Below are 24,893 nucleotides of genomic sequence, written 5' to 3'. Positions count from 1 at the left end.
CAGTGTGATCAACATTATTTGCATACTAAACCTGAAACACAGCATTGTACCAGTTACTGAAAGGAAAATTAACTCCATCCCAGCCAAATCCATGACATTTTTTGACTGAAAACACCATGTTAACACAACTCCAGTTCTCTGCTCTTGACCTATTTTGAAGCACAAGTACATATGGAAAAAAGCAGTCACATACTAACCTAGTAAAACCTGCTACTTTTCTGTGTCATGGCAATATAAGGAAGGAGGAGATACTTTAGCAAGTGACAGTTCTGTTACTAGGACAGAGGCCTAGAAGCCTTCATACTTGCCAGTTTTTGTTCTTCCCCAGGTAGCTCCCCAGCCTCCCCTCTGTCCTGCGAGATACCGATTGCTCATCATAATGGCAGTATATCAATGTTGAGTCACTGATTCTTTCCTAAGTATGCTGGCATCTCCCGCAAATAAAGGTCAGCTTTTTGTTCCTCAAAAATGACCACTGAGTTTTGGAGCACTGGGCAAGCGACATGTTTGAGGGAAGACAGAATAGCAAGGTGCATCCAAAAAATAATAGCAGCTAATAACAATGAATTAAAAAAAAAAAAATACATAAGATCTAATGTATGCTTTCTTTGGCAGAAGAAGGTTGTCAAAACCAACAATAACAAACCAACCCACTCTCCTGCCCCCCAATAGACCAGCACTTTCTCGTCTCCCTGGATGCTTGTTTTTTTTCTGCTCTGCAATATTCTTACTATACATATCAAAACAACACTTTTTCAAATGCATATCCTGCTATCACCACTTACAAAGTTTCAGTTCACAGTGAAGGGCAGTTCCACAAAGTGTGAATAGGATCATTTCCAGATGAAAGATTCACACCAAGAGTACACTTTTTCTGCTCTAATCATTACTGCACGAGTCCATGAGACCAAGGTAGACCAAAGCAAAATCCCCAGCTCACACAAGGTGTAAACATCATGCCTTCACTACAAGCTGTTTTGTTCTGCAGGTTCACTCCTACTGAGCTGCACTACTTGCTTAGGTAGATACTGCTTTAGCTCCTTATCAATAGATGATCAAGATAGTGAAAACTACTATATGTTAAGTTACTAGCAACTAACTCTTTTAAAACCACAGAACTATTTCTTTTCATTTTCAGGTGACTTCTAAGTCAGACTGTCTGGTATTTGCAGCATGATCAGTCTCATTTCTGCTATGCATAACCAATGTGGATGTGGGAATGACATGAGATATGATGGTGGGAAGTAAATAAACTTTAGTTGCCTTAGAGCTTATATAAGTGACAGGCACTTCAAAGTTCTGGTACTTAAAGCTTTGGGGGAGGGAGATGGTAAGGATGAAGTCTGTAGTGGACAGGGAATTATCCTACACCTGAAGTCGTTTTCATCACCTGAGAACTGGCTGTCTTCCCATAGCTGTACAGAGGTCATAGCATCTCAAAATCTAAAGCCAGTGCTTGTGAGAAGCTTTCTCAGAGATTTACTTAACAACTTTATAACAAAGACAGATCTATGGTCAGTTACCTCATAACTGCCTCTCTACAGCTAGTCTCAGAATTCAGCTGGACAGAAAAAAAAAAAAAGATTCAGAAATCTTCCTCCCACTTCACAATGGCATGGTATTTAGATAAATTTATTTTGAAAAGCTTTTACTTAAAAAAACTCCCATTCTTTGAATTTCTCAAAGATCAGTTAGGTATGCCTATGATAAGTCAGTTACAATTCTCTTGTCTCTCTGTCCTTACTTTATTTATGTTTTCTGTTGTTTAGTTTTCAAATGCAGTAATTTGGCTTAAGGACTGCTTAGATTCTTTTTGTAAAATGTAGAAATATGTTTGTGACAACTTGCTCTGATTATTAAGGATGGCAAGCATCATTAAAAGTCTAACAACGATCAGAATACCAACAGTCTGCCTCCTGATCCAAGAAAATTATCAGGACAAAAGGATATAAAGAAAATACAGCTTCCAATACAGGCCAGCAGAGGTTTCCAATTGCATTTTCTTCCAATACAGATTTATTGTAATTAAAAAGATTATCTCAATCTATACCAAAGAGATGTCATCAGAAGTAAAATGAGTTAAAAAAAAGCAAATCCAGAAGTCATCAAAGATAAGAGCTTAGAAAAAGGAAAAAGGAACTCCTGAGAACCAAGTAAAACTAGAAAAAGTACTCAGAAAAGTTCATTTTTGCTTAGTCTTTACATTGGCTCATACTTCTTATACTATAACACTTAAAGGTCTTACATTATTATTTTGGTTTTATTACCTGGAAAAAGATGTTTAATCTCTTAATTTTTAACTTCAATTCACACTGTAACTTTCAATTTTAGAACTATGAAGCTTAAGTCTTTACCAAATGCGATAAAAAGGTATGTTTACTTACGCTTCATTAAGGGGAACAAAAATGAAATCTTTCTCAAAAATGTCAACGTGCCGTGTCCATGTTTTTACTCGCCCATGTCGTTTTTGTTGTATTCTGTGAGAAGAAACCAACACATTATTTGTAGGGTGGCTTATTTTAACTGGCAGACTACTTTTCCAGATATTTTCACTTCAACAGCTTCTTAAGATTTCCAAGGCACATTCCATGTTTGCTATAGGTCTGGATACCTCCTGCAGTTCTGTCGGTATCATACTATTGTCTGTAAAGATTTTATGTCTGTAAAGCATCTGTTCTTGTAGTCTTTACTGTACTTAGCTCTTAGTTAAAGTGACTCATCAACAGACTTACGAAAGGTTTGAAGTTTCGTGAGTATTTCTTCTTTCTCTTTGATTAAGGCGTTTATAGAAGAATGAACTGAACACGTGTATTCTATCAGCATCTTCTTTTTTCAGTTTTTCAAGTACCAAATACCTAATCAGTTAAAAAAGAAAAATTCATGGAGGTGTTAATTTTAAATATTAACCGCTGCAGTAAAAATGACTGCCAACCTCCCCACCAAACTGTTGCAGCCTCTCACAAAATAGCTGTAAGAATATCAGAACTAAGTAACCACAGGAACTACTTAATGCAGAAAAGTCTGTCAATACTGCAAGATATTAAGTGCTTTCCCCAATCAACAAGTGGTTTTGCTGCTGTTGTATTTATTTTTATATCATGGCAGGAAAACAAATGTTCAATGACTTTGTTACATAACAATCAACCTAGGAAAGACCCATATTTTATAACTGAGCTGCTAAGCCTCCGAACACTCCCAGAGTGATGCATTAACTTTCTTTTTACCTGTAAAATATTTCAACAGACTGAAAATTACACACACACCCCTTATGTGTAGCATAAACGCAGCAGCACATACCAATTTTATATGCTTCTAACATCTATAGTGTCAGTGACACAAAAAATAATTTATTTTAATCAAAACATGAAATTCCAAGGAACACAAATACTCTGGAAAAAACCAACTGAACTTAAAAAGACTTTTTTTTTTCCTTGCAGTTAAATTTCCACTGCAGATACTAGGAAATTTTAAAGAACCATTTTTCCAAGTGAGAACAATGTCACTGTCAAGCAGGACAGGAAAGGAACCAAAATTTCTCGCAAATATAGAAAACCTTTGAAATTACAGGTATACGTACTTGGAGACCGACCTTAATTGGAGACCAACTAAAGAACTAGGTTCTTCAATGTCAGAAATTTTCAGGTTTCAAAGTAAAAGATGACTAAAAACTGATTTGAATTAAAACTTACTTTAAATAAAAATCAATAATAACATCATTTAAAAATTCTCCTTCATTTAGACAATGGAGGTCTTCATTGGTCACAGAAATACCACCTTTAGCTGGAGGAGGTGGATAAACTATCAACCTGAAAAAAAAAAACAACAGCCAATAATAATAATTAAGAAATGCCAAAAAACCTGAGAAAATTATTACAGTGCAAAGATTAATATCTTACTTTTCTATAGGACCAATAAATACTGTATGTGGTTCTCCAATTTCTTCATCATCATCAAAATACGGTAACTGTTTATTTCGCTGCTGCACTTTGGACTCAGAAGCAACCTTAAAAGAATAAAAGTAAATAATAATTTGCATACTGTGTTCAAATTTATCAAAAAGATAATAAATCTTTCTGAAGTCCAGCAGTGTCAAGTTTAGGTTTTTGCCTTTCCTAGCTCATTGATTACACTTAGCTCCACACTCATTTCTTGCAGGTCCACAAAATTTGCAAATTCTTGAAGAGGTAGTTTTGTTTAAAGAACATGCTAATTCAATTTAAATACAGCACTGCTACTTAATTTCTTGTTTGAAATACTGTAATTTTACCAGTAAATTAATGGGGAAACAATTACGTTGTCCAATTATTAAGGGATGAGATATTTGTACTATAATTTCTAAATGACAAAATTACCTGTGGACCATTGTACATTCTTATGATCAAACTAAACACACTATAAATAGTACTGTGAATGCAGACCATTTCCCATAGTTTCATAACCCACCATGGGCCAGTCTGGGAATCCTCATATAAAAGCCAGTAGAAGTTGTTGGGATTTTTTTGAATCTAGTGACTAGCACTAGAATACTTTACTGTATTTGTAACCGAAATAATATGATGACTTTGTTCTAAAACAAACCCAAAAACATAATTACATTTTTTATTTTGTTTTCTCTGTGAGATGGGCTTCCTTTGGAATTGTCTTCCAAGCACTTAGTAAATGCAACAAGCCTGCCATTGGCTTCTTCAAAGGAAATTTTCACAAAGAAGTCAGAAATATTATTTCTAATACCAATGTCAGTAATTATTTTTTCAAATACTGAGTTTGCATGAGAATCAAGCCCAGTTTCAAAAATCAAAATGATGTACTGTTCTTCTTGACCTGTAAAAAAAGCAGAGAAAATTATTCATTTACAAACAAAACAAAATGTTGCAATTATAAACAGATTTCAAAGAATTGTGGGCCACCACATGTACACGCTGCTGACAATACATACAAGCAGTAATACACATGTATGCCAGTAGACTGAAGGAATAACTACCAAACCCTTCTACCTACATTTGCAAAAAGAGGGCATTCAACTTTTACCTTAATCTAGAAATGTTAATTATTATACCTGATAATTTGTTAAGACACACTGAATGCAAAGCCAAAGCATATTTTGAAATAATGGCTTCTTTGCTTACTGACAGTAAGACTCGGTAATCACTATTTTCTATTATTCTTATTACAGTTCCTATCCTATTGTTTCTATGCAATTCTAGAAATTATATAGTCAGCATAATTTCCTCTCTATAGGGCAATACCATGCCCTAATTTCTCCCAGGTCAACACTAAGAAGTCTAGAGCAGCTCTCTCAAAAATCCATCAAGATACATTCACCTATGGAAATCTATTAGAAAAGAACTATATTAAGAACGTAGGTGGGCTTTTGTGGTCTCAATGTTTATTATAAAAATGGCTTTAATCTGCTTAACTCCTACTTTCCAATAGATGGAGGGGGGGAGAGCACACGCACTCAGACAACATACCCTAGATTAAACAAGAAACAGTATATGAGACCCCACGATTCAGGCAGATTCATGGTCTGTCCAGATTCCTCATCCTAGAAGGCTACACTACAAAACCTTTTTGAAAATTTTACATATTAAAGTACTACAACATATAAGCCCAGAGGTTCCCGGCCTTTTAGCTAAAACTGTCTATAAGAATCACTTCTACATGGATACACAGCACCAACATCTGCACGTCAGCTCTTTCCAACAATGGAGATTCTCAGAAACAGTGACAGGTTGGAAAAAAATACTACTTTAACTTGGGGTTATCTAGCGAGTAGGATACAAAACTTAAACCAGTGCTTAGAAACTAAACAGAATAGAATACTAAGGAGAAGAAAAAGTGCATTTTGGGAACGCCTGTTTCCAGAGTGAAATGTGAAAACAAGCACGATGCTTTTTTAAAGTCGATACAAACTGTATACCACATATTAGAAGCACAAAGTTCTAACAAAACTACTCTTACTGATTTTAGGCATGTGTTGTTGGGTATGTAAGTATAAAAGCTGTGATGGCAATTTCACAAAAGAAACAGTTATTTTTCACTGATCAGATTTCTGTTACCATAGAAACAGAAATCTCTTCAGGATCTCCAATCCACTGGCAAACAGTTTTCATTTCTAAAAAGTATGCATCTGAGCAAGGAAAGGAATTTAAAATGTCACAGTAATCAAAATCTTCATCCTCTTACACAGGTAAGGGGATCTCACCACCTAGAAGAGCAAAGCCCTGCTTTCAGGTCCTGTAACATAGACAAACCATAACTTCTCTGCCCTTGGTGAACACCCTGCTAACAGAATACCATCAGGCATTCTCTCACGATTACTCTTGCTAGCTCTAAGAAATCTTGTATTTCTTTTGGTACAGTGGCTGTCTGAACAGGTCAGCTTACACCTTTACCAAAAGCTGGAGACTGTAAGTCAGATCAAACAGCTGTTGTATAAATACCACCTGCTCACATCATCTGAAAAATAAAAAAAAGCAGTAAATTGCACTAAGAGGAATTATTTAGGCAGTCAGACACAGGAATAGGATTCAGGCTGCAAATCTCAGTCTCACGTAGCTGGCTAACTCAGAGCTGCAGGGACCTGTTTTTCTGTAAGAGAAGAAGAGTTTCAGACACATGCATAACCATTTCCTTTTGGTTATTCTTAACTCTGCATGTTAACTTGTAAGAAATAATTCTTCAGCAGCATATTGCCCAATTCACCACACACAGAATTCGGGTATCTAACTAGGTTTTATTTATTCCTGGTTTGGGAACTAGGCATCTACACACACAATTGCTTACACAGCTATGGATTCAGGCTTAAAGTAATTTCACGCTCACAAAGCAAATAGCAAGTGTGTTACAACAAAGTGCTCCTAAATATCAAGTACAATAAAGCAGCTGGGTGTAAAACTAGCTTGGTGCCACAGCTTCAGAGGGAAAAGGCGGGGGGTGAAAGGCTGAGAGACATACTAAGGGAAGGATTTTTTACCTGAACAACTCAGTAAGTTTTTCCTTTTTTCACTTGTGAACACCTGTGATACCTGAGGTCTGATGCCTGCTCCCAGGATTGTCTCTAGCTCCCCTACATGCACTCCAATTACTTTTGTAATTGTAACACTCGTTACAGCTCATACTTTTTATAGGAGGTGGATGAGGTTATTATAACAGTACTGTGTGCTGGAAGCACACAATTCTGAGATTGCTGAAAGCATTCTTCCTCCATTTGAATGCACCACGTATCTATGAAGCTCCGTACAAGTATAAATAACCACAAAATTTAACTTAAAGAAAAGCCTATTTAAGGGGAAGAGGACTCTGTATTAATTTTAAGAATAGTGTACATATTAAGATGCTAGACCCTTGAGTAAAACTATGTTGAAATTAAAACTTAATTTTAAGATACATGAAGACAACCCATTTACTTTCCAAGCAGGTATTTGTCTGCATCACAACATCACTACAAGCATATGCGGAAAAAACCTCAAGTCAACCCACACAACACTTTCTACTGAAACTAAGGCCTGGAAGCAGAACAGCACAGAAAGCAGAAGCAAGTATACCAAAAGCTAAACAAACCAACTTGCTTTAATTCAGTACAAATATTAGTGAAAAAAAGTTACACTTGTAACTAGCATGTGCCTGGACAAACAGAAGACTAGTTTTGCCAAGCTGTTCTGAACTACAGTCATCAGCCTGGGAAGGTGATAGTATCTGGAAAAACACTACCCCTGCCCCAGCCAATGATGCCAGTTTTAGTCTTTAGTACACTCGGTCATGATCCAAAATAGTAAAACAAAATCTGAAGTGAATAGTAAACTAAAATTGTTTTACTTACTGTCTCCTTTACATTCGTACCAAACATTATCTTTACTCATTTTCAGTTGGTCTCTCAGGCTACTACAGGTTGATGGTATTGTTTGTAGGAAGACTACTGGTAATTTTCGCACACTACACCATTCACATTTGGTAAGTTCTGAAGTTTTCAGGTTAATCTCTCTGATATCGCTTTCTGATTCTAGGATAAAATAATGACATTATAGTAAAAATATGCAGGTTTCCTTCACAATTTCCCCCTTGATTTTAAGAACATATCAGTATGTACTCATTAACAATCTTAAAGGTTTTTAGAAGTTTCAGATCAACATGTAACCAGGAAGTGATGTCTGTTATATCTTAAAAGACAAACTGAACTCTACTGTCACCTCTCAGGGAAGTAATCAGAAACAAACTGTTTTTTCTCACCGACTTCAATCTAGTTTTTATTTCAACAAAAAACCCACCCTTTCCAGTGATTTAAATTTGCAACTACTGCTATGACACATTTTACAATAGGTTTGTAAAACTTTGTAGATTTACCTTTGACCAATTTCCCTTATGAAAAATAACTATAAAATGAAGAGGTGAATGAACACATGAAGAGAAATGATCTGACTGCCTGAGGAAAATAAGGTGCTCCTTTCAGTTTACTACCAAAAGGAGATGTCAGCAACATGGTAAATTTTAACACTACCTCTGATGCTGTCAATGACAATGCTGAGTATTTTACAGGTTTTAGTGAATTATAAAAACGGAAAGAAAATTGTGTGAAGTCAAAATTCTTCAATTTGATGAAAAGACCCAGAAGTTCAATGACATTAATTATTTCTAGATCACAAAAATGGTTAATGGTAGTTACTTAAAGCTTTAGTTAGCGGCAGCTTCCACACACGCTTGATGGCAGCCTCCACCACAAAAACTGTATGCCCTTATGTAGGAACAAAGCACAGAATGGAAGGACAAATGGAGCCAATATGAAGTCCTTTAATAAATAATAATGCAACAAGCCTGTCTCCTCCTCCCTTCCCTGTAAAAGGGAAAAGATGCTGCAGGGAATTCCTGAAAATATTAAGGATTTTCTTAAGTTAAATTCTAGTAAATATTTCGTGACCAGACAGATGGTGAGTAAAAATTAGTAAAATGGTTATCACCTAAAGAGTTTAATTTGCATCACCCTGAACATAATTGCAAAAAAACATATGATGGAGGGGAAGACATAAAACACATACCATTACCTTCTAGTTTAGCACATCAGTGGTTGTTATTATTAGTGAAGGAAGCGTTTCCCCCTCCCACCCCTGCGATCCTTATCTTGGCATCTAGCAGTCAAAGTCCAGCAGCCACCCTCTACACCCACCCTTGCCAGCAACTGAATGCACACCCCTGTGCCTGCCAGAAGGGGAGTCTGCTGCTTGAAAAGACAGGGCAGTTACCCAAGGCCAACTATCCACTGGCTGCAGACTGGAAGTGGTGGCCACCACAGCTTCTGTGGAGCAAAGCAGCCCGCCTTTTCTTCTAAACCTCCAATACCCCTGTCCCACTAGCTGCGGAAGAAGCAGCCCGGCTCCGAGTCAGGCTGCAGTGACAACACACTTCCTTCAAGCCGCCTGGACATTCGCTGTTCAGAACAGTTTGTCACGTTTGCCATGACACGTTTTGCCATCTCATCAGGAAAAGAGCAGCAGCAATGTGCTACATGGATTCTAACTAGTCTATCTCCTTGCACTGATCCTCCTTTATCTCCCTAGGGACTTAGACAGGAGAAAATGAAGTTAGTAAATGAATGAAGATTTGTAGATGACTCCTAGAGTCTTCTGCCCTTTTTGTTTAAAACAAACAACAAAATAGCTTTCCAAGGCTAGGCTGCAGTATCTCAGTCTCTATAGTAATATTCAGTTTCTCCTTCCTAAATGAAAACACTTGCCTTAGTTCATTTTACCTAACTTCCCACTTTCAGAGGCAGGCTGCAGTAACGACAATCACAGTGAAAACCAGAGGTATACAAGTCCTTCTAATGCTGTCTAGATAGAAAGTCCTTGCCACAACATGAGCTAGCTGGTCTTTGGAGAAAATTCTGAATCCTTGTAACGGTGGCTTGCACCGAGGTAAAACGTACCGAATTTCATGTGCAAGGAAGACTGTCTACTACTCATATGAAAATGTAAATTATATTGATCCTTTTGTGTTAAGACAAGCATCTTAATAATACATTTCCCCATAAACACCTTAACCCCTGAACAATATTTCCTGTAACACTGACGTAAGACAGACAACATGACTTATCCATTAAAGGCCACGTGAATAGATTTTTACATGTTAGAAACAGAAAGTTGTTTCCTTGAAACACCAGTTGGGAGTTGCAGAAAACTGACAAGGAACGTGGAGAGAATTTTGAGAACCTGACATATTTATACATGCAAACACAAGCTCAAAGCAGGACAGTACTGCTGTTTCTACAGCTGTTCAAAGCATATGCCTTTCCCTGAAAAAGCATGACCGTTGTAATCAATCTCAAGAAAAAAAATATCAGGTGTCATTTTTATTTCAAGACCCTTACTTGTATTAAAACAAGTCATGCTGTGATTATGATGTTAATAGAAATGGACCTAGCTGGGAATACACCCATCTCCCTCCAGCTGCAAAACAAAAAAAATTAAATGGAAGTGTGCTAAATGTTCCGATAAACACAGCATTTAATGAGTTGCCATATTTATGCTATTGAGGGACCAAGTCCCACATAAATCATTTCACCATGCAGCTGTTTTGACTAAAAATTGACATTTTCTACAAATTTTACTAAGCTTTTTAATGTTTTTTTAGAAATGCATTTAATGCATGAAAACTGATAGTTTCTATGCATCTATATTTTATACACAGCAGAAAATTAAAATACTTTACTGAGCAAAGCCTATGCTTATCTTTATAGGTTATGAGACACCTTTTTGTATATAATAATGACAAAATATAATAGCTCTGTTTTACAAATAACAAAAGGCAAAATTCAATAGGACTGCATCTTCATGGAAACTTAAGATTAAGAAAAGGAGGCATTGCTTCTTTTTAGGCCTAATGCAAAACCCTACAAAAGAAAACAAAGGAAATAGCGCAATAACTGTAAGCTCACCATTTCCTAAACTATGTCCCTGTATTTCTTTCAGGAACATGAAATCTACAACTCAGAGGCTAGAGAAGAAAAATTTTTCCAGGGAGATATAGACAGGAAAGGTCTAAGACACTTAGGTGGTTTTTACTCTCTACTGATGCATCTGAAATAAAAAAAAACTAATAAAAGGTAACATGTTTTACAGGAGGTTACTCTTGCCTTTTGTTTTTGTTAATAATTTTCAAGACAACCTTTGCCAGTCATCACCAGAATATCTACAACTCTTCAGCCAGAATGAAGGGGAAGAGCTAATGACCATCCATTTGCACACCAAATGCACACCACAAATTCTTAATTCCTGCTGTGATTTTTTTTCTGTCAGTGGAAGCTATAAAAAATGCAAAATCATTTTGTATTTATTCACGAGGCAGTTCAAATTTATACTCCCATTCTTCTTCCCTGACTACAGGCACAAAATGAGAATTGACATTTCATTATGACTTATTTGTTAAATCCTTTCAGAAAGTTACTTCACGCAATATATATATATGATCAGTATTAATGTAAAATGAAAGATGTACTCACCTTCTTGACTTTCTAAGCGTATTTTGATATAATCCAGGCAAAACTGTGGAAGACAACAAAATAAGATTTCACATCTTCTCTAAACCAAAACTGACTTAATGCCTTTTAATTGTGAGCAAACATATTTCAATTGACTAAGTACTTAAGTAATGAAAATTTTAAAATAAAAACTACCTTTTTAAAAAAAGCAAAGTGTACATTTAAGCATAAGTCAAGGAAGCAAGTATATTCTTTATTATTCAGTGTCTCAGTCATATTGACTGTTGAAACTTCAAGAGTTCTCCTAAGTATTCCACTTTCAAAAAGGTTTATAATGCTCTGAAAAATACCACCAATTATAGCGAGAGGGAAAAAAAAAAAAAACTATCTTCAAAAGAGAATGTCTTCTATTATCAGTATTTAAGCAAATCAAACAACAGGGTTTTGCAGATAAGTGGAAAGAACAAGTAACACTTCTCTGCTATTTATGTGGTTACCCCAGCAAGAAGTGTCCATTTTCTCTGGCTTATTGCATACAACTAACATTCGATGTCTCCTTGAAAGTCTCTGAGTAACTGAGCTAACAAAAAAAAAAATGTTATATAAAAATAAAATAATTCAACTGCAGACATGCAGACATGCTTCTTCCTCTCATCTATCAATATTAATTTTTTGGTCACTGTTGCCTTCAATATTCTTAACAAATGCATGCTAATCCACAAGCCTCCACAGCCAAGTAAATTGTTTTCAAGGGTTTTGCAGGCATGATGTTTCTCTTTAACACCAGCACTAGATAGTATGTCAGTACTTTGGGATTCTTTGGGAATCACTGCCCCTGACATTAGAGACAAACTTACTGTTCCACAGATAAAAGGCAAAAATATTATGTTGTTCAAGTATGAAAATAACAATGTCCATCAAAAACTGAAAGGAGATTTGTGAAATAGTAAGTTTACTTACAATCACAGGTTCCACTACCATTCTTCGTAGTGTTCCTATTCGTATACTTCGACAATGCAGAATGACACTTTCACAGGAATTCAGAGGTACAGTCTCAGTTACAATCTCTCGAGAAATAACTTTACGCCGTTTTATTGGAGTGTTAGACACAATGTTCCCAAACTGAAAAGTAATTTTCAAGGTTTCAGAATGTCTCACTAAGATTTATTGCTAAAACAAGCTTGCTAAAAACTAGCGACTATATTTTCAACTACTTTTCTGTTGGTCAAGAACATTACTTACTATATAGCATCCACCTCAACCATAAACAGAAGATACAAATTTCCTAAAGGGCTTTACGGAACATCTAAAGACCTTAACATTCTAGATTAAAGAAAAAAAGAAAGGGTAAGCTGACACTTGTAAACATTTGGTTAATATTTCCAAATCACAAGTAGTGCTCCTAAAATTGCCAAAACCAATTCAGGTTTTGTCATTTTGAAACACTGTGCAGTCCAGCAAAATAGGGTTATTTTTAATACATTTTATTTATATAAAACTGCTAATGCTGTAAAAGCACCACAATGTTGGTGGGTTTGTTTTTTCTTTCAGTTTTTATTAGTGCAAGCTTTTTGTGACTGAAAACACTGAGTAATTACTGAAGTACAGTGCCTCACCACATTAGCAACTGTAGAATCTTCAAGAAACATCAATAAGCCCAAACAAAATTCCTTAAAGAAACTCTACAGAACTATTAAGATATTTTTAGGATAGATTCCAGGACCAGAAGTCTGAATACTGAAAGAAGGTCACGTGGAGTTTAGCTCCAGTTCAAGAAAGTCTCCAGATGCTGACTGAAGCGGTAATCTCAATGAAGCATCCCATTTACCAACAGATCAATCTTATGAAAACCTATTAAAATGAAAGAAAGCTGGCCAACAGCCACCTGATTAATGTATTTATTTTTTTTATTGCTTATATTGCTCTACATCGTGGAAGGATTTTCTGTACACTAGTCTTTTATTTTGTAGTTACATTGTTTCATAAAGCTGTCCATTAATAAACATTCTTTTGAGTTACAAAATACAATTAAAACTCCCACAGAAGAACATTTTAAGGGATTCAACCTATCTACTAAGACTAAGTCTTGACAATTAGGTTAAAGTCCCTAATCACTAGCCTATCTTGGCCGTAACTCAAGCTACATGTTTGGATGCTTCATTTAAATACAGTAGAGAAGGCAAAGATTCCCAATCCCTGAATAAAATATCTTCTAGGACTTGCTAAACTTTATTAAAAGCTCAAAACTCAAATCACAGACAAACAGTAAAATGGTAAAAATTTAAGTGGAGCTATATTCAAGTAGCCTCTTCAGTAAAGAAATAATGAATATTTTTGAGAGAAAAAAAAATGAACAAAGCTTCTCCAAGCTTCTTCCATCATATCTGACAAAAACACTGATATCTGCAATTCTTCATAGTTTCCTTGAATCAATGGAAAGTTTGTGTCAAATTTCACAAACAAAAAAAAAATTGTTTCCCTTATTTTCAAAAGCAAGTTATTTCCTACTTTTATATAAAATACATAATTCATTTCCAATGTTACTACTGGTTCTTAAAGACTGGTGAACAGGAACATATGGGTCTACAAAGAAAAGCATTTGGGAGAGTTTCAGGAGTCTTAGACACCAGCGGCTTCACAATGGAACAGTTTCAATTAATCCAGTAGATAATGCCAGAATAAATGAAATTCCAAACTATCTATCATCCAAGCTTTTAGCCCCACAGCTTTATTGTAGGCTAGAGGTTCACAGCTTCATATTGATAGTGGTGACTAATTATATACCATATTACAAACATCCATAATTTCATCAACTACAAGACTAGAATGTTGGCTTCTGAATCTCAACATTGCATGAAGGTTTTGGCATCCTTACTTCAGCATTCTAACTCAGAAAACACAAAGGATTTGAGACTGCAGGTGGAAATCTGATCCGATACTTGTGTTGAACTGGACAAGCGACCCAAGAACAGTTTTAATCAGCACTATTAATTCAACACCACACTGCCACAGAGGAATTATTTTTCCTAATGGCTCACTGTTGAGGTGGTTAATTTTTTAACATACTGTGAAAGCTGTCCCCTTTGACAGCACTTAAGAAGTCTGCTCATGGAGCACTTTTTATCTTTGTTTATCCAAACCTTGCAGTGGTACTCAACTACAAAACAAAAGCCCCACCAGGAAATCCTTAAAATAAATATATTAATTGGGGCAGTTGTTCAAAGTATTTTGATTTTAGAGGGACGCTATTACTCCTAATGTCTCTTTTCATGTTTAACTTTCTAAGTCCAAAGTCTCACCAAGCAAGAGCTGGTACTTAATATTTTTTTTCACAAACTAAGCGGGCCCTTGAGTTTCACACAGACACCCTGGCACAGTCTCAAAGAATATACATTCAACACAGAAGCACCTATGTTAAGAGCATAATTCAAATCACGATGAACATTTGTAAAAATATAATTAATACATTTTCTTATGTCTCCAGTATTATGTAAGCAGATATACTACTCAATGAGCTGCTAAGTAAGAAAAGCAATCAAAATATAGTCAACTTCTGACAATGCAAACAAGCCTTTACATTTACCATTATCTGATTTTTGTTTTCTTTAAACAAAGCATTAAATAGTACCTGATCTTTCATTCTTGCTTTTCTTGGTAGTGTGACTGCAATTTCTGTATCTGTTGTTATACTACCTATTCTCTGTTCTATTCCACAACTGTTTTCCTTTAATGCTGCTTCCACCTTTCCTGTAGAAGGAGCTGGGGAGGAGCGGGCTGAATCTGCAGGACGAGGTGAAATGCTTTCCATTCTCCTAGTGCTGCCACTATCCTCATCATCATCATCATCATCACTAGACAAGACAACTAAACAGAAAATATTACATTCTCAACCACTACATTTTCCTGTAACAGAAATTTCTTTTCCAGCAATAGCTTAAAAGTAATTTATGTAATTGTCCTGCAGTGCCAAAAAAGTCCACATTTATCATTATATTATGCTTTTAATAATGTTTATTTGGAATCTGCTCACAGGCGCTCCCTCCCCTCATTTATTTCTCACAACTAACTATGCAAGAAACGGGTATCGTTAGTCAGCCTCCGCACACAGAAGTGAAGTCATACATTTCCTGGTTCAATCAAAAATTGAAAGTGAATAATATAAATTAAGAAAAACCGTCAAAAGAAATTACAACAAGTTGTTCAAATCAGTAAGACAACATGGTCTAGTAAACTAAGCATGGAACCAGAAACATAATTTCCCAAATTCCAAGTTCCTTCCTGCTTATAAATTAATTTGAGTTTACGCAGAGAAAGCGCGAAAAGTCAACATTTTACAAATTACGAATTTGAAATAAATGCGTAGCTCTAAAAGAAAGGTGGGGGGGAATATAAAATAAAAAACAAAGACTGTCTTTCCCTTTGGGAGAATGAATGATGAAATTCTACTAAGAATTCTTTTTTGCTAAAGTTACAAAGTGTATTTTTAAAAATAAAAGATTCATGAAGTAATTTGATTTCCCCAATGTTCATCCTTCTCAGAGAGTACCTCAGCCTATGAAAATGAAATTATAAAAAGGTCTGTCCCTCTTCCCCAAGAAGATTGTTCACAAAAAAATTCCATGCAAAATCAGTAATGTAAACCTGCAGGAACAGTTCCTTCATTATACAGTATTTTGGGTTTCCAGTTCATGGCTATATGCATAAAAAGGTACTTACTTGGATCATTTAGTTCAGATGGTCTCGTACTTCTCTGTCTTAAGCTTCCTGTAATTTTAGGATTTTTTGTCCCAGTAATAAGACCGACTTTTCCATTCTGTCGTAACATAGAATGTCCTACTTCATTACTCAGTAGAATATCTGTTGGACCTTTCCCAACAGCAGAACTATAAAACTTCTTTGTGCTGAAGCCTGTACCTGAAGATTTTTGCCCTGTTGAATTCTGATGTATCGAAGAACGTGATAAAGGTCCCACAGATTCACCTAATGTCACAGTTTGTCTGGAGATTCTTTGCAAATCCTTTAGAGAAGCACTTTCACAATGTCGGCATTTGGTCTGATTTTCATTTGCCCGCCCACAATTTGGGCAATCAGTAGAATAATCAATTGGTTCCAAAAGCTAGAGAGGAAACACACACACAAAACTAGTTAACCACATTAAGTGCAAAGATACCATTTCCAAATCATGCCTTTAATTCCTGTTCAGAATAAAAATTGACTATATTAGCAATTATAGTAAGCAGGGAAAGCAAACATTAAAAGACAGTTTGATTTTTTTCATTTAAGGAAATGAAAAATATTCTAACAGGAACAACTGGCACTTGTGGGTATTTTTAATAAGTGATTAATGTCAGATAATTCAGATTTTTCTTCTTGCTTTTTTTTTTCTGTATATAAAAGGCTGCATATTATTCAGATATATTCATCAGCAAGAAGGTCCATTTACATCACTCTGTAAAAAATAGTTTCATTGGAGAAAAATGGAGTAACCTAAGGATCCAGAGAACAATGCTAACGAGGACTAGAAGCAACCTCCCGGTCTCCCCAAGATATCTTCCAACAGACTGGCAAAGCATGCAGAAAAATCTCTCCTCAACAAAAAGACAGGACGGACAGACAGACAGACAAGGAAAAAAAAGTACACTGCTCTAGAGTTCAGCATCTCAGAAAAGAGAATAGGACTTCAGAATAAGGAGATCCCCAAACTTTCAAGAGGAGCGCAGGGGCTACAAGGGAAAATGTATCCTATCACTGCAAACACAGAGACATGTTTTGTTTCTCTCACATGCACTAGGTCCCACCAAAAAACTCTTTGAACATATTTTCAAAACATAGCTATTACAGTTAGCACATGCATCCTCATCCCCACCCCACACTCCATGCCATCATGAACATCTTTCCAATAAAGAAGACTTCTTCAGGTGTTGAATCTTCAATCACTTTTTAAAACAAATGTAAAGACAAAAATTATGCAAGGAGAATATATTGTTGTTACAAAATTTCTGCAGTTTAACAAAGCTACACATACTATAGCAACACAGATGCAAAAAACGCCAGCATATAAAAATGTAGTATCAGACCTCTAAAACCAGAGTGATAAAATAGCAAGTGACATGAAAACCAGTATTGTGCCTCAGTGCTTAGTTATAGAATGTAGCAAAGATACCTCTAATCACATTGAAGAATTTCAATCAGACATTAAAATATTCAGCAGAAGCTACCAATTCTACCTGAAGGATCAGAATAACTGCACCCCTCTACTCGAGCCACACACCAAAAATTTAAAACCTACTTCCTTTTCATGGTTTGAACACTTGCATATTGATGGTAGAGGTAGTAGTGTTTAAGAGGTAGCATTTAATTAAAGAGGGGCATACTCTTTTATTTAGACTCTACTTGAAGATAAATGAGTACTTAAGTAGATGAGCTCTACCTAAATGTGTCTGGCTTAACTTGTAAAATACAGAATTTTTTTAAAAAAATGAAATCTGCAAAATATAAATACTATATGCCCTGTAGCAGGGGTCCTCAAACTACAGCCCATGGGCCAGGTACAGCCCCCCAGGGTCCTCAATCCGGCCCCCGGTATTTACAGACCCCCCCGCGGGGGGTTGGGGGGGAAACCAAGCAGCCGCAGATGGCCTGCTGCCACTTCATCCGCACCGGCCCCCTAGTTAAAAAGTTTGAGGACCCCTGCCCTATACAAATACTCTGTCCTATGACTGAAGTTTTCCTTTAAAAATTATTTAAGTTTTTAAAAATTAGAAAGCACAATCTATGGTCTACTAAGATGGAAAACATTTGCACTTTGCCTGACAAGCACGAGGCTGTACCTGCAATTCCTCCTGCACAAAAGCACAACCAACACTTTTGAATTGTTCAGAGGTTCCATAAACCTCTGTTCTGGTTTCAGCTGTGATAGAGTTAATGCTCTTCTTTGTAGCTGATGCAGTGCTGTGTTTTGGATTTAGTACCAAAATGATGTTGAAAACACACTGATGTTTTTAGTTGTGGCTAGGCAATGCTTATTCTAAGTCAAGGACTTTTCAGTTTCTCAGGCCCTGCCAGCAAGAAGGCTGGAGGGGCACAAGAAATTGGGACAGAACAGCCAACCTACTTCAAAGGGATATTCCATACCATAAAATGTCGCGCTGGGTATATAAACGGGGGGAGTTGGCCAGGGCTGGCTGATCACCGCTCAGGGACTGGCTGGGCACTGCTCAGCGGGTGGTGAGGAACTGTATTGCGCATCACTTGGGTTTTTTCCTCTCCTTCCCTCTGGATTTTATTCCTCTCCCCTTCTCCCTCCTTTTCATTACAATTACTGTTGTTTTTATTATTGGGTTTTATTTTATTACAACTATTAAACTGTTCTTACTTCAACCTTTTTGAGGTAAAGCTTCAAGTTTTACCTTTTTCCTGATTGTTCTCCTCACCCCTAGGGGTTTGGGGGCAGGCAGGGTGGGACAGGGGGAGTGAGCAAGGAGCTGGCTTGCTGGCTGGGTTTAATTGCTGGCTGGGGTTAAACCATGACAACCTCCAATCCATCATCTGCACACTCTGGCAACTCATAGCTCGTGTAAACGCGTATAGTTCATGACAAATGCATAAAAATCCCTTTACTGTAATAAATTATAAAACTCTTAACCCATTTAAAAAAGAAAATAAAACTGTGAGTTGTGCTAGTGAATTCAGTTGCAGCGAGATCTGTTCTATATCCAAAAAGCATATCCACAAACTAGACAGTCTTATAAGGATCCTAACTACCCTATGGGACTGGAGTAAAGGTTCATCTAGCCCTGTGCTTACCGTTCAGCAGTGGCCAGCGGTAGATGGTAGAACAGGGAACAGAGTAAGGACATACCCTCCTTACTTGATGTAATCACCAATTTAGACATTTCCTGAATCAGTGGCTGAATTTCAATCAAATTGTTCAATGATTATGTAGCCTCACAACAACTGATTAATAAAATCTCTGAATTCTTGTAATATATCATGAGAACAGTATGGGGGGGGTTGCCTTTTTTAGGCTTACTGCTTGAGAGTTTTACCACAGGTACTCAGCTCTTTTGTCTGAGAAAAGGTAATTGGTTTTCATTCATGACTGCTGGTGTTCTCAACTTTACAGATTTCTAAGATATGCACGGGAAAAAGTACCAGGCAATTATTAAATACTGTTTACAAGTGCAACCTGCCTGGTGGCTTTCGAAATGAAATCATGCCCCTGACCTATAATCGAGTCTGCTGCTTTTTTAATCGGGGAGACAGAAAACAGCTTATTTTAGCAACATGGTCAGCCATACGCAATCTAGCTCAAGGATACCAAGCTGCTGATGCTTCCACATACAGCTCCAACCTCCGCTTTCCCCATGTATACAATGCGGGAAGTAGTTCTGGGTTTCAGTACCACGGGTTTGCAACAGGGAGGAATATGCTGAAAGCACACGTTGCTTCTTCATGTACAGAGTCTTCTAGTGAGAGCTAGGAGTTACTGCAAACGGCCTAACAGTTCACAATGCAGCCACAAATCATGAGGCTGCTTTCTTTCCTCTCATGCTAACTCAGATAATTTGTAGGGAAAACAATTTATGTATTAAAAAGATGACATTTGTTAGATCTTCAGACTTTTATCAAGGAAATGACAAGATTCCATTTATTTTTAAATTGTTTTCAATGACCATTTCCATCTAGAAAACGGTTTTCTGCTTTTGTCCCTTACTTGACAGGACATAAGGTAAGCTGCAATGAGTATTTTATTTCTTTAAACAAACATAAACCATGTTTATCAATATAATGATTAAACAAAAACCACAGAACAGTAATGTCTTTTTTTCGTTTTTAACTGCTTTGTTACTTCATTACTTTGCTTGTATAGATCATAGCTATATAGATATCATACACAGATCAAAACCTCAGGTATTAAGATTTTCAAATAACATCATATTAATTAACTAAATAGTAATGGTAATGCACAAGAGTAGTACCAAGTGTAATAGATGTATTTGTTTATTTTTACACCAAGATCTCCTTACAAGAAATTTTGCTTTGACAGTCATACAGCGTGACCTGTATGCGTGCATTATGAATCTTCCATAGTAACTTGGGAAGATGACAAGAAATATAGAGCACCTTACGGGAATTTCAAAAATAGCTTGCATCTGATACTCAGCAAAGTTCCAGGCAAAATAACCTGGTTGGCTGCACCTAGACCACAGAATGCCATTTGGATACCTGTGCTAGTTTCACTGAGAAAGAGAGCAACTTAGTAAGAAGTACTTGCATTTGTGCAGTACCTCTATCTTTATTGTTATGAGTACAGAAAATCAGGACACTAAAAAAAATAAACAAAACAAAAACAAAACTGCCAGACAGTAAAACAGTGTTCCTCTACTTCATAGACAGCAAACCAAAATTATCAGTTTCTGGTTTATTGATCATCCAATCAAATTAACTACAGGTTCTTTTGCTTTCCAGTGCAGCATCTGTTTGTTCAAATCAGAAAGTATTTCATAGCTAGTATCAATATTAACACTTAAATAGCTCTACTTTTGTAACACTTTTTAAAAAAATTATGTAACGCTTTCTCCCAACTAAGGATTTTTAGAACATTAACTTGTTCTACAGCTGTATACCTGTTTTTAAAATATGCAACAACTTTTAAAGATAAACAGAAGTTTAAATGATTTTAAAATGTAACCCACCTTTAACGGAGTTAAGCATTTTTTTGTAGCAGAAGACAGAGTCAAGTCAGATTGATATGAATTGCAGTGACGTTTCTGTTGCACCTTTCTCTTAATTTCATATTCCGATTCTGATTCTGACTCTTCTGTGTTTTCCATTATACTGTCTAGGAGGGAAAACGCAAAAATGTTACAAAAAACGTCTATTCATATGCTTTAAAAATAAGTATCGCCTTATTTTTCACATTTTACACTAATGTGAACTAAACATAAACACCTTTTTAAACATCCAACAAACTACACTGCTTCAAGTTCTCATGATTTGTTGTATGAATAAGAAAAAATCCCCAAAGTAACTTCAAAAATCTTGTTTTACTAATACTATTTCAGTGTCTTTCGGTGACAATTTTAAGTCCAAAGCCTCCTCCTATTTGGAGGAGGCTTTGGACTTAAAAAGTCTATACTAACTTCACTACAACTACAATGGACTGTCCGCTACTGAAAATAGGAGATCTGCTACATTATGCTCATGGTAATTTTCACTAACAGACTGCTGGTAAGTGCATTCAGAATAACTGGAAATGTTCTGTGTCATTAGAATTTATTCCTTCAACACAAGACTCAGCAGTACAGTGAACTACACTGCTGTATCTTGTTTTTTATTGGGGCATTCACTGAAATACTGCAAGAACACTGGAACAAAGAAACCAATAAATTAACAATGTACAGAGTGAGATCTTCTTAAGTAGTACAGTATGTTGTACAACAGTGCCTTAATTCGGTTTAATGTAAAAGTGCTATTTATACTCCCTAGTTTAATTGCGGTCTCCATACTGGAACTTTTTTTAAGTCTGTATTTTCTTAAATAGATATGAACACTTTTTCAATATACACACTGATAGTCTCACCAACTTCCTACTATTAGAAGACATCTCAAAACTAAAGAATGAGTAATTTTCAACAAAGAAATAATAATAAGTGAGGTTTTTCTATGTTAATTTACTCTTGTGTAAGTAACTACTTGTGTGAACTGGTGAAGTTCTACTTAACATTAACCTAAAAACACACAGCAGAGTAACTGGTTAGCATAGATGGGTAAGCAGCTGAATAGCAAGTTTACAGACTGTTACCTGTACTGACAAAGCTCAAACACACAGAGTGATTTTTCTTTTCCAATTTCACAATTTCCACACCTCAAAGCAAACTTTATTTTCTCTTTTGCACCTCCATCAATGGCCCCTAACCAATTATGTAAGTGCATATTTCAGTTGAGGTACAGAGCAGTGCTAATGCTGGCTCTTCTACTCGCTACCTCAGAGCATGAATATACTTTGTACCCAGTGTTATTTACCATTTTGCACATACTAACAGTGCTACAGAAGTTCCTTGTCAATAATTGAAGAGAAGCTGAGGGCCTGGGCTCAGACAGGAAGATCTCGAGAGAACTGTTCTATCTCAATTCTATGACTTGAAATTTTTCCAATTTCAGTTGTTTTTAACATAACTGAAGCCTAATTTCAATTTAATTATAATGTGACTGATCAGGTTGCAGAAATCTGTCGAAAAGGGAAAAAATCCTCCCTTCATGCACAAACTTCTATAATCTAGAATAACATGATACAAGGATATAAACAGATATGCTAAAGGTTACACAAAGTTTGACAACACACCCACCCAAAGCAGGTATTCAAAAAATTATTCTGCTTAAAAGAAATGAAAACTCTAAACGTAACTTACCCACTCCTTGAGACCGTGGCAACCTAATGTGGTCTGCTTCTACTTTCTGAAGCTGAGGAGGGTATTCTTTTCTGCAAAATGAATTACATGTACAGTTGTTATTTTGACAGACACCATTATAATTTAGTCACAATTATACATGAGCAAATAAACCTGGAATGTATCTGAAAGCTATGAATAAATAACTTCTATTACATGCTATCTGCCCTTTTAAAAATAGTACCAGAACACTAGGAACAGCTACAGTAAAGGTCTCAGAAGTGTTTCTGATCTAAATCCCCTTTGACAGTAATCAAGAGTTCAGGAGTCTCTCACTTTCAGACCCAAGTCTTCAAAGACTGAAGCCTGCATTTCTTCCTCCTCATTCATGAAGACAGATACTTTTAAAGTCCAAAAATACAAACAACTGTTATTTTAATATTAAAGTAGATTCCATAAGTTCCACAACCTAAAAACAGGAAGAGAAGATGCAAAACAGAGGAAGGAGATCTGACGTCAAAAATTGTTGTGGCCAAAAAATAAAAAGAGCAACGCAGAAGAAGACATAGTTCCCATATGTTTGTTTTTAAAATATAATAATATAGACAAATTAGTGGATAATAAAGCTTTTTTAATAAATAATTTGCATAATACACATGACACACAATTGCTGTGCAAATAATGGAACATAAAGCATTATAGTATGGTGATTTTTTCAGTCCCCCGAAAGACATTTTTAGTTTATACACTAGTGTGTCAAATCCTGCTACTACCAAATTAAGATTTCTGAAGCTCACGGCATCTCAGTTACTGTTTGTGGCAGTTCTCTCTCTCAGCTGCCTTACCATGCTCTACAGCTGTAGAGTACCCCTCCTCTTGGAACAGAAGATGGCATGCACCTGAAACACAGGAAACCTTGCCAACAACTTCAGTGGAGAATGTTTTTATTGGCAAGTTAAGCCAGTGCACCGGGCTGTAAATGGGTCACACACATCCCATACTGCTGCCTCTGATTACAAGAGCATTAATCAACAGAAAGGGGGCAAAGAAAACAGATGTAGAGAGTAACATCTCAAACTACCAGCTAAATTTTGAGGACCCATCTGACAAAAAATTTGGCTACGGCTGAAGAGGACTTCAGCATCAGGCTTCAGGTTTTCTTTCTTTCAGCATAGCATTTCCTAATAAAACCTTTTCATTTTCTGCATTTCTAGATATTTTTCAGGGTTTCCCTACATTTTACTATTAATTAACACCTTTGAACAAGAACAATCTACGGCAGAGAGGACTGAAAAACAAGCATGGCTGGATTGCAACACGGAATGTAGAGATGGCACAACACCGTGAGTGCCCACCAACTTATCACAGATCACAGATTAAGTAGTTTGTTAGTGATTGTGTCAAAGATGTTTCTGAAACAATCCTGCTCCCCAATTTTTTTTTTAATGTCTGCACAGACACAAACTGACCCAGTATCAGAAAGTCAACATGAATATTTGTTAGTAAGTTACATATATGATTTTTTTGAACGTTTTCTTTAAAAATTCAAATCACAAGGGATTACTTTGAAGACAGAATTGCTGGAAATATAATGGCAGAGCTCAAACTAATCACTGCATAATGAGAAGCTGCTGCTATTAAAAACCAATGCTATTGACATTCTAAAGGGTAGAAATATCCCTGTAACTTCTTTAAAGGAGATCTCAAAAATCTAAACTTTGCAGTGAGGATGCACGAGCTGTTGTCTGACATGTTATACTTATCTTCCAGTAGTGTTTAATAACAATAAGTCTTGTTTTGAATATAACCACTGTTAGAAAAATTATTTTGTGTAAAATGTTTTAAACATAAAACATTTAATTGATATTTAAGACAAGCAATATTCAAACTATTTGGCATTTAATCGAAAGCAATGAAAACGATATAGTAAATTTAAAATAGTAAAATTTCTTTTAAAATTTAGTTTGACAATTTGAAGTCTCTGGACGTTTGTAAGTTATTTTTCTTCTAAAAATTGTACAGGTTTGTAT

At 36.1% G+C, this 24,893-nt stretch overlaps 1 protein-coding gene across 3 annotated transcripts in view; it reads right to left on the bottom strand.

Moving 5' to 3' along the window:
- Window positions 1-24,893, bottom strand: part of SENP6 (SUMO specific peptidase 6) — a 90,826-nt gene that overhangs the window by 16,471 nt on the left and 49,462 nt on the right. For all 3 annotated transcript variants that reach the window (XM_037391319.1, XM_037391320.1, XM_037391321.1), the window contains 12 exons: window positions 22,885-22,955; window positions 21,169-21,314; window positions 16,187-16,586; window positions 15,099-15,334; window positions 12,431-12,592; window positions 11,492-11,534; window positions 7,823-8,002; window positions 4,595-4,821; window positions 3,897-4,003; window positions 3,690-3,806; window positions 2,733-2,855; window positions 2,385-2,477 (listed from right to left, as the gene is read on the bottom strand). In XM_037391319.1, coding sequence (XP_037247216.1) covers window positions 2,385-2,477; window positions 2,733-2,855; window positions 3,690-3,806; window positions 3,897-4,003; window positions 4,595-4,821; window positions 7,823-8,002; window positions 11,492-11,534; window positions 12,431-12,592; window positions 15,099-15,334; window positions 16,187-16,586; window positions 21,169-21,314; window positions 22,885-22,955 — 1,905 coding nt within the window. The remainder of the gene's footprint in view (window positions 1-2,384; window positions 2,478-2,732; window positions 2,856-3,689; window positions 3,807-3,896; window positions 4,004-4,594; window positions 4,822-7,822; window positions 8,003-11,491; window positions 11,535-12,430; window positions 12,593-15,098; window positions 15,335-16,186; window positions 16,587-21,168; window positions 21,315-22,884; window positions 22,956-24,893) is intronic.

This window comes from Falco rusticolus, chromosome 6, assembly GCF_015220075.1.
Source record: "Falco rusticolus isolate bFalRus1 chromosome 6, bFalRus1.pri, whole genome shotgun sequence".
Classification (NCBI taxonomy): Eukaryota; Metazoa; Chordata; class Aves; order Falconiformes; family Falconidae; genus Falco; species Falco rusticolus.
The sequence above is the reverse complement of the archived record's forward strand: the minus strand, read 5'-3'. Positions and strand labels throughout refer to the sequence as shown.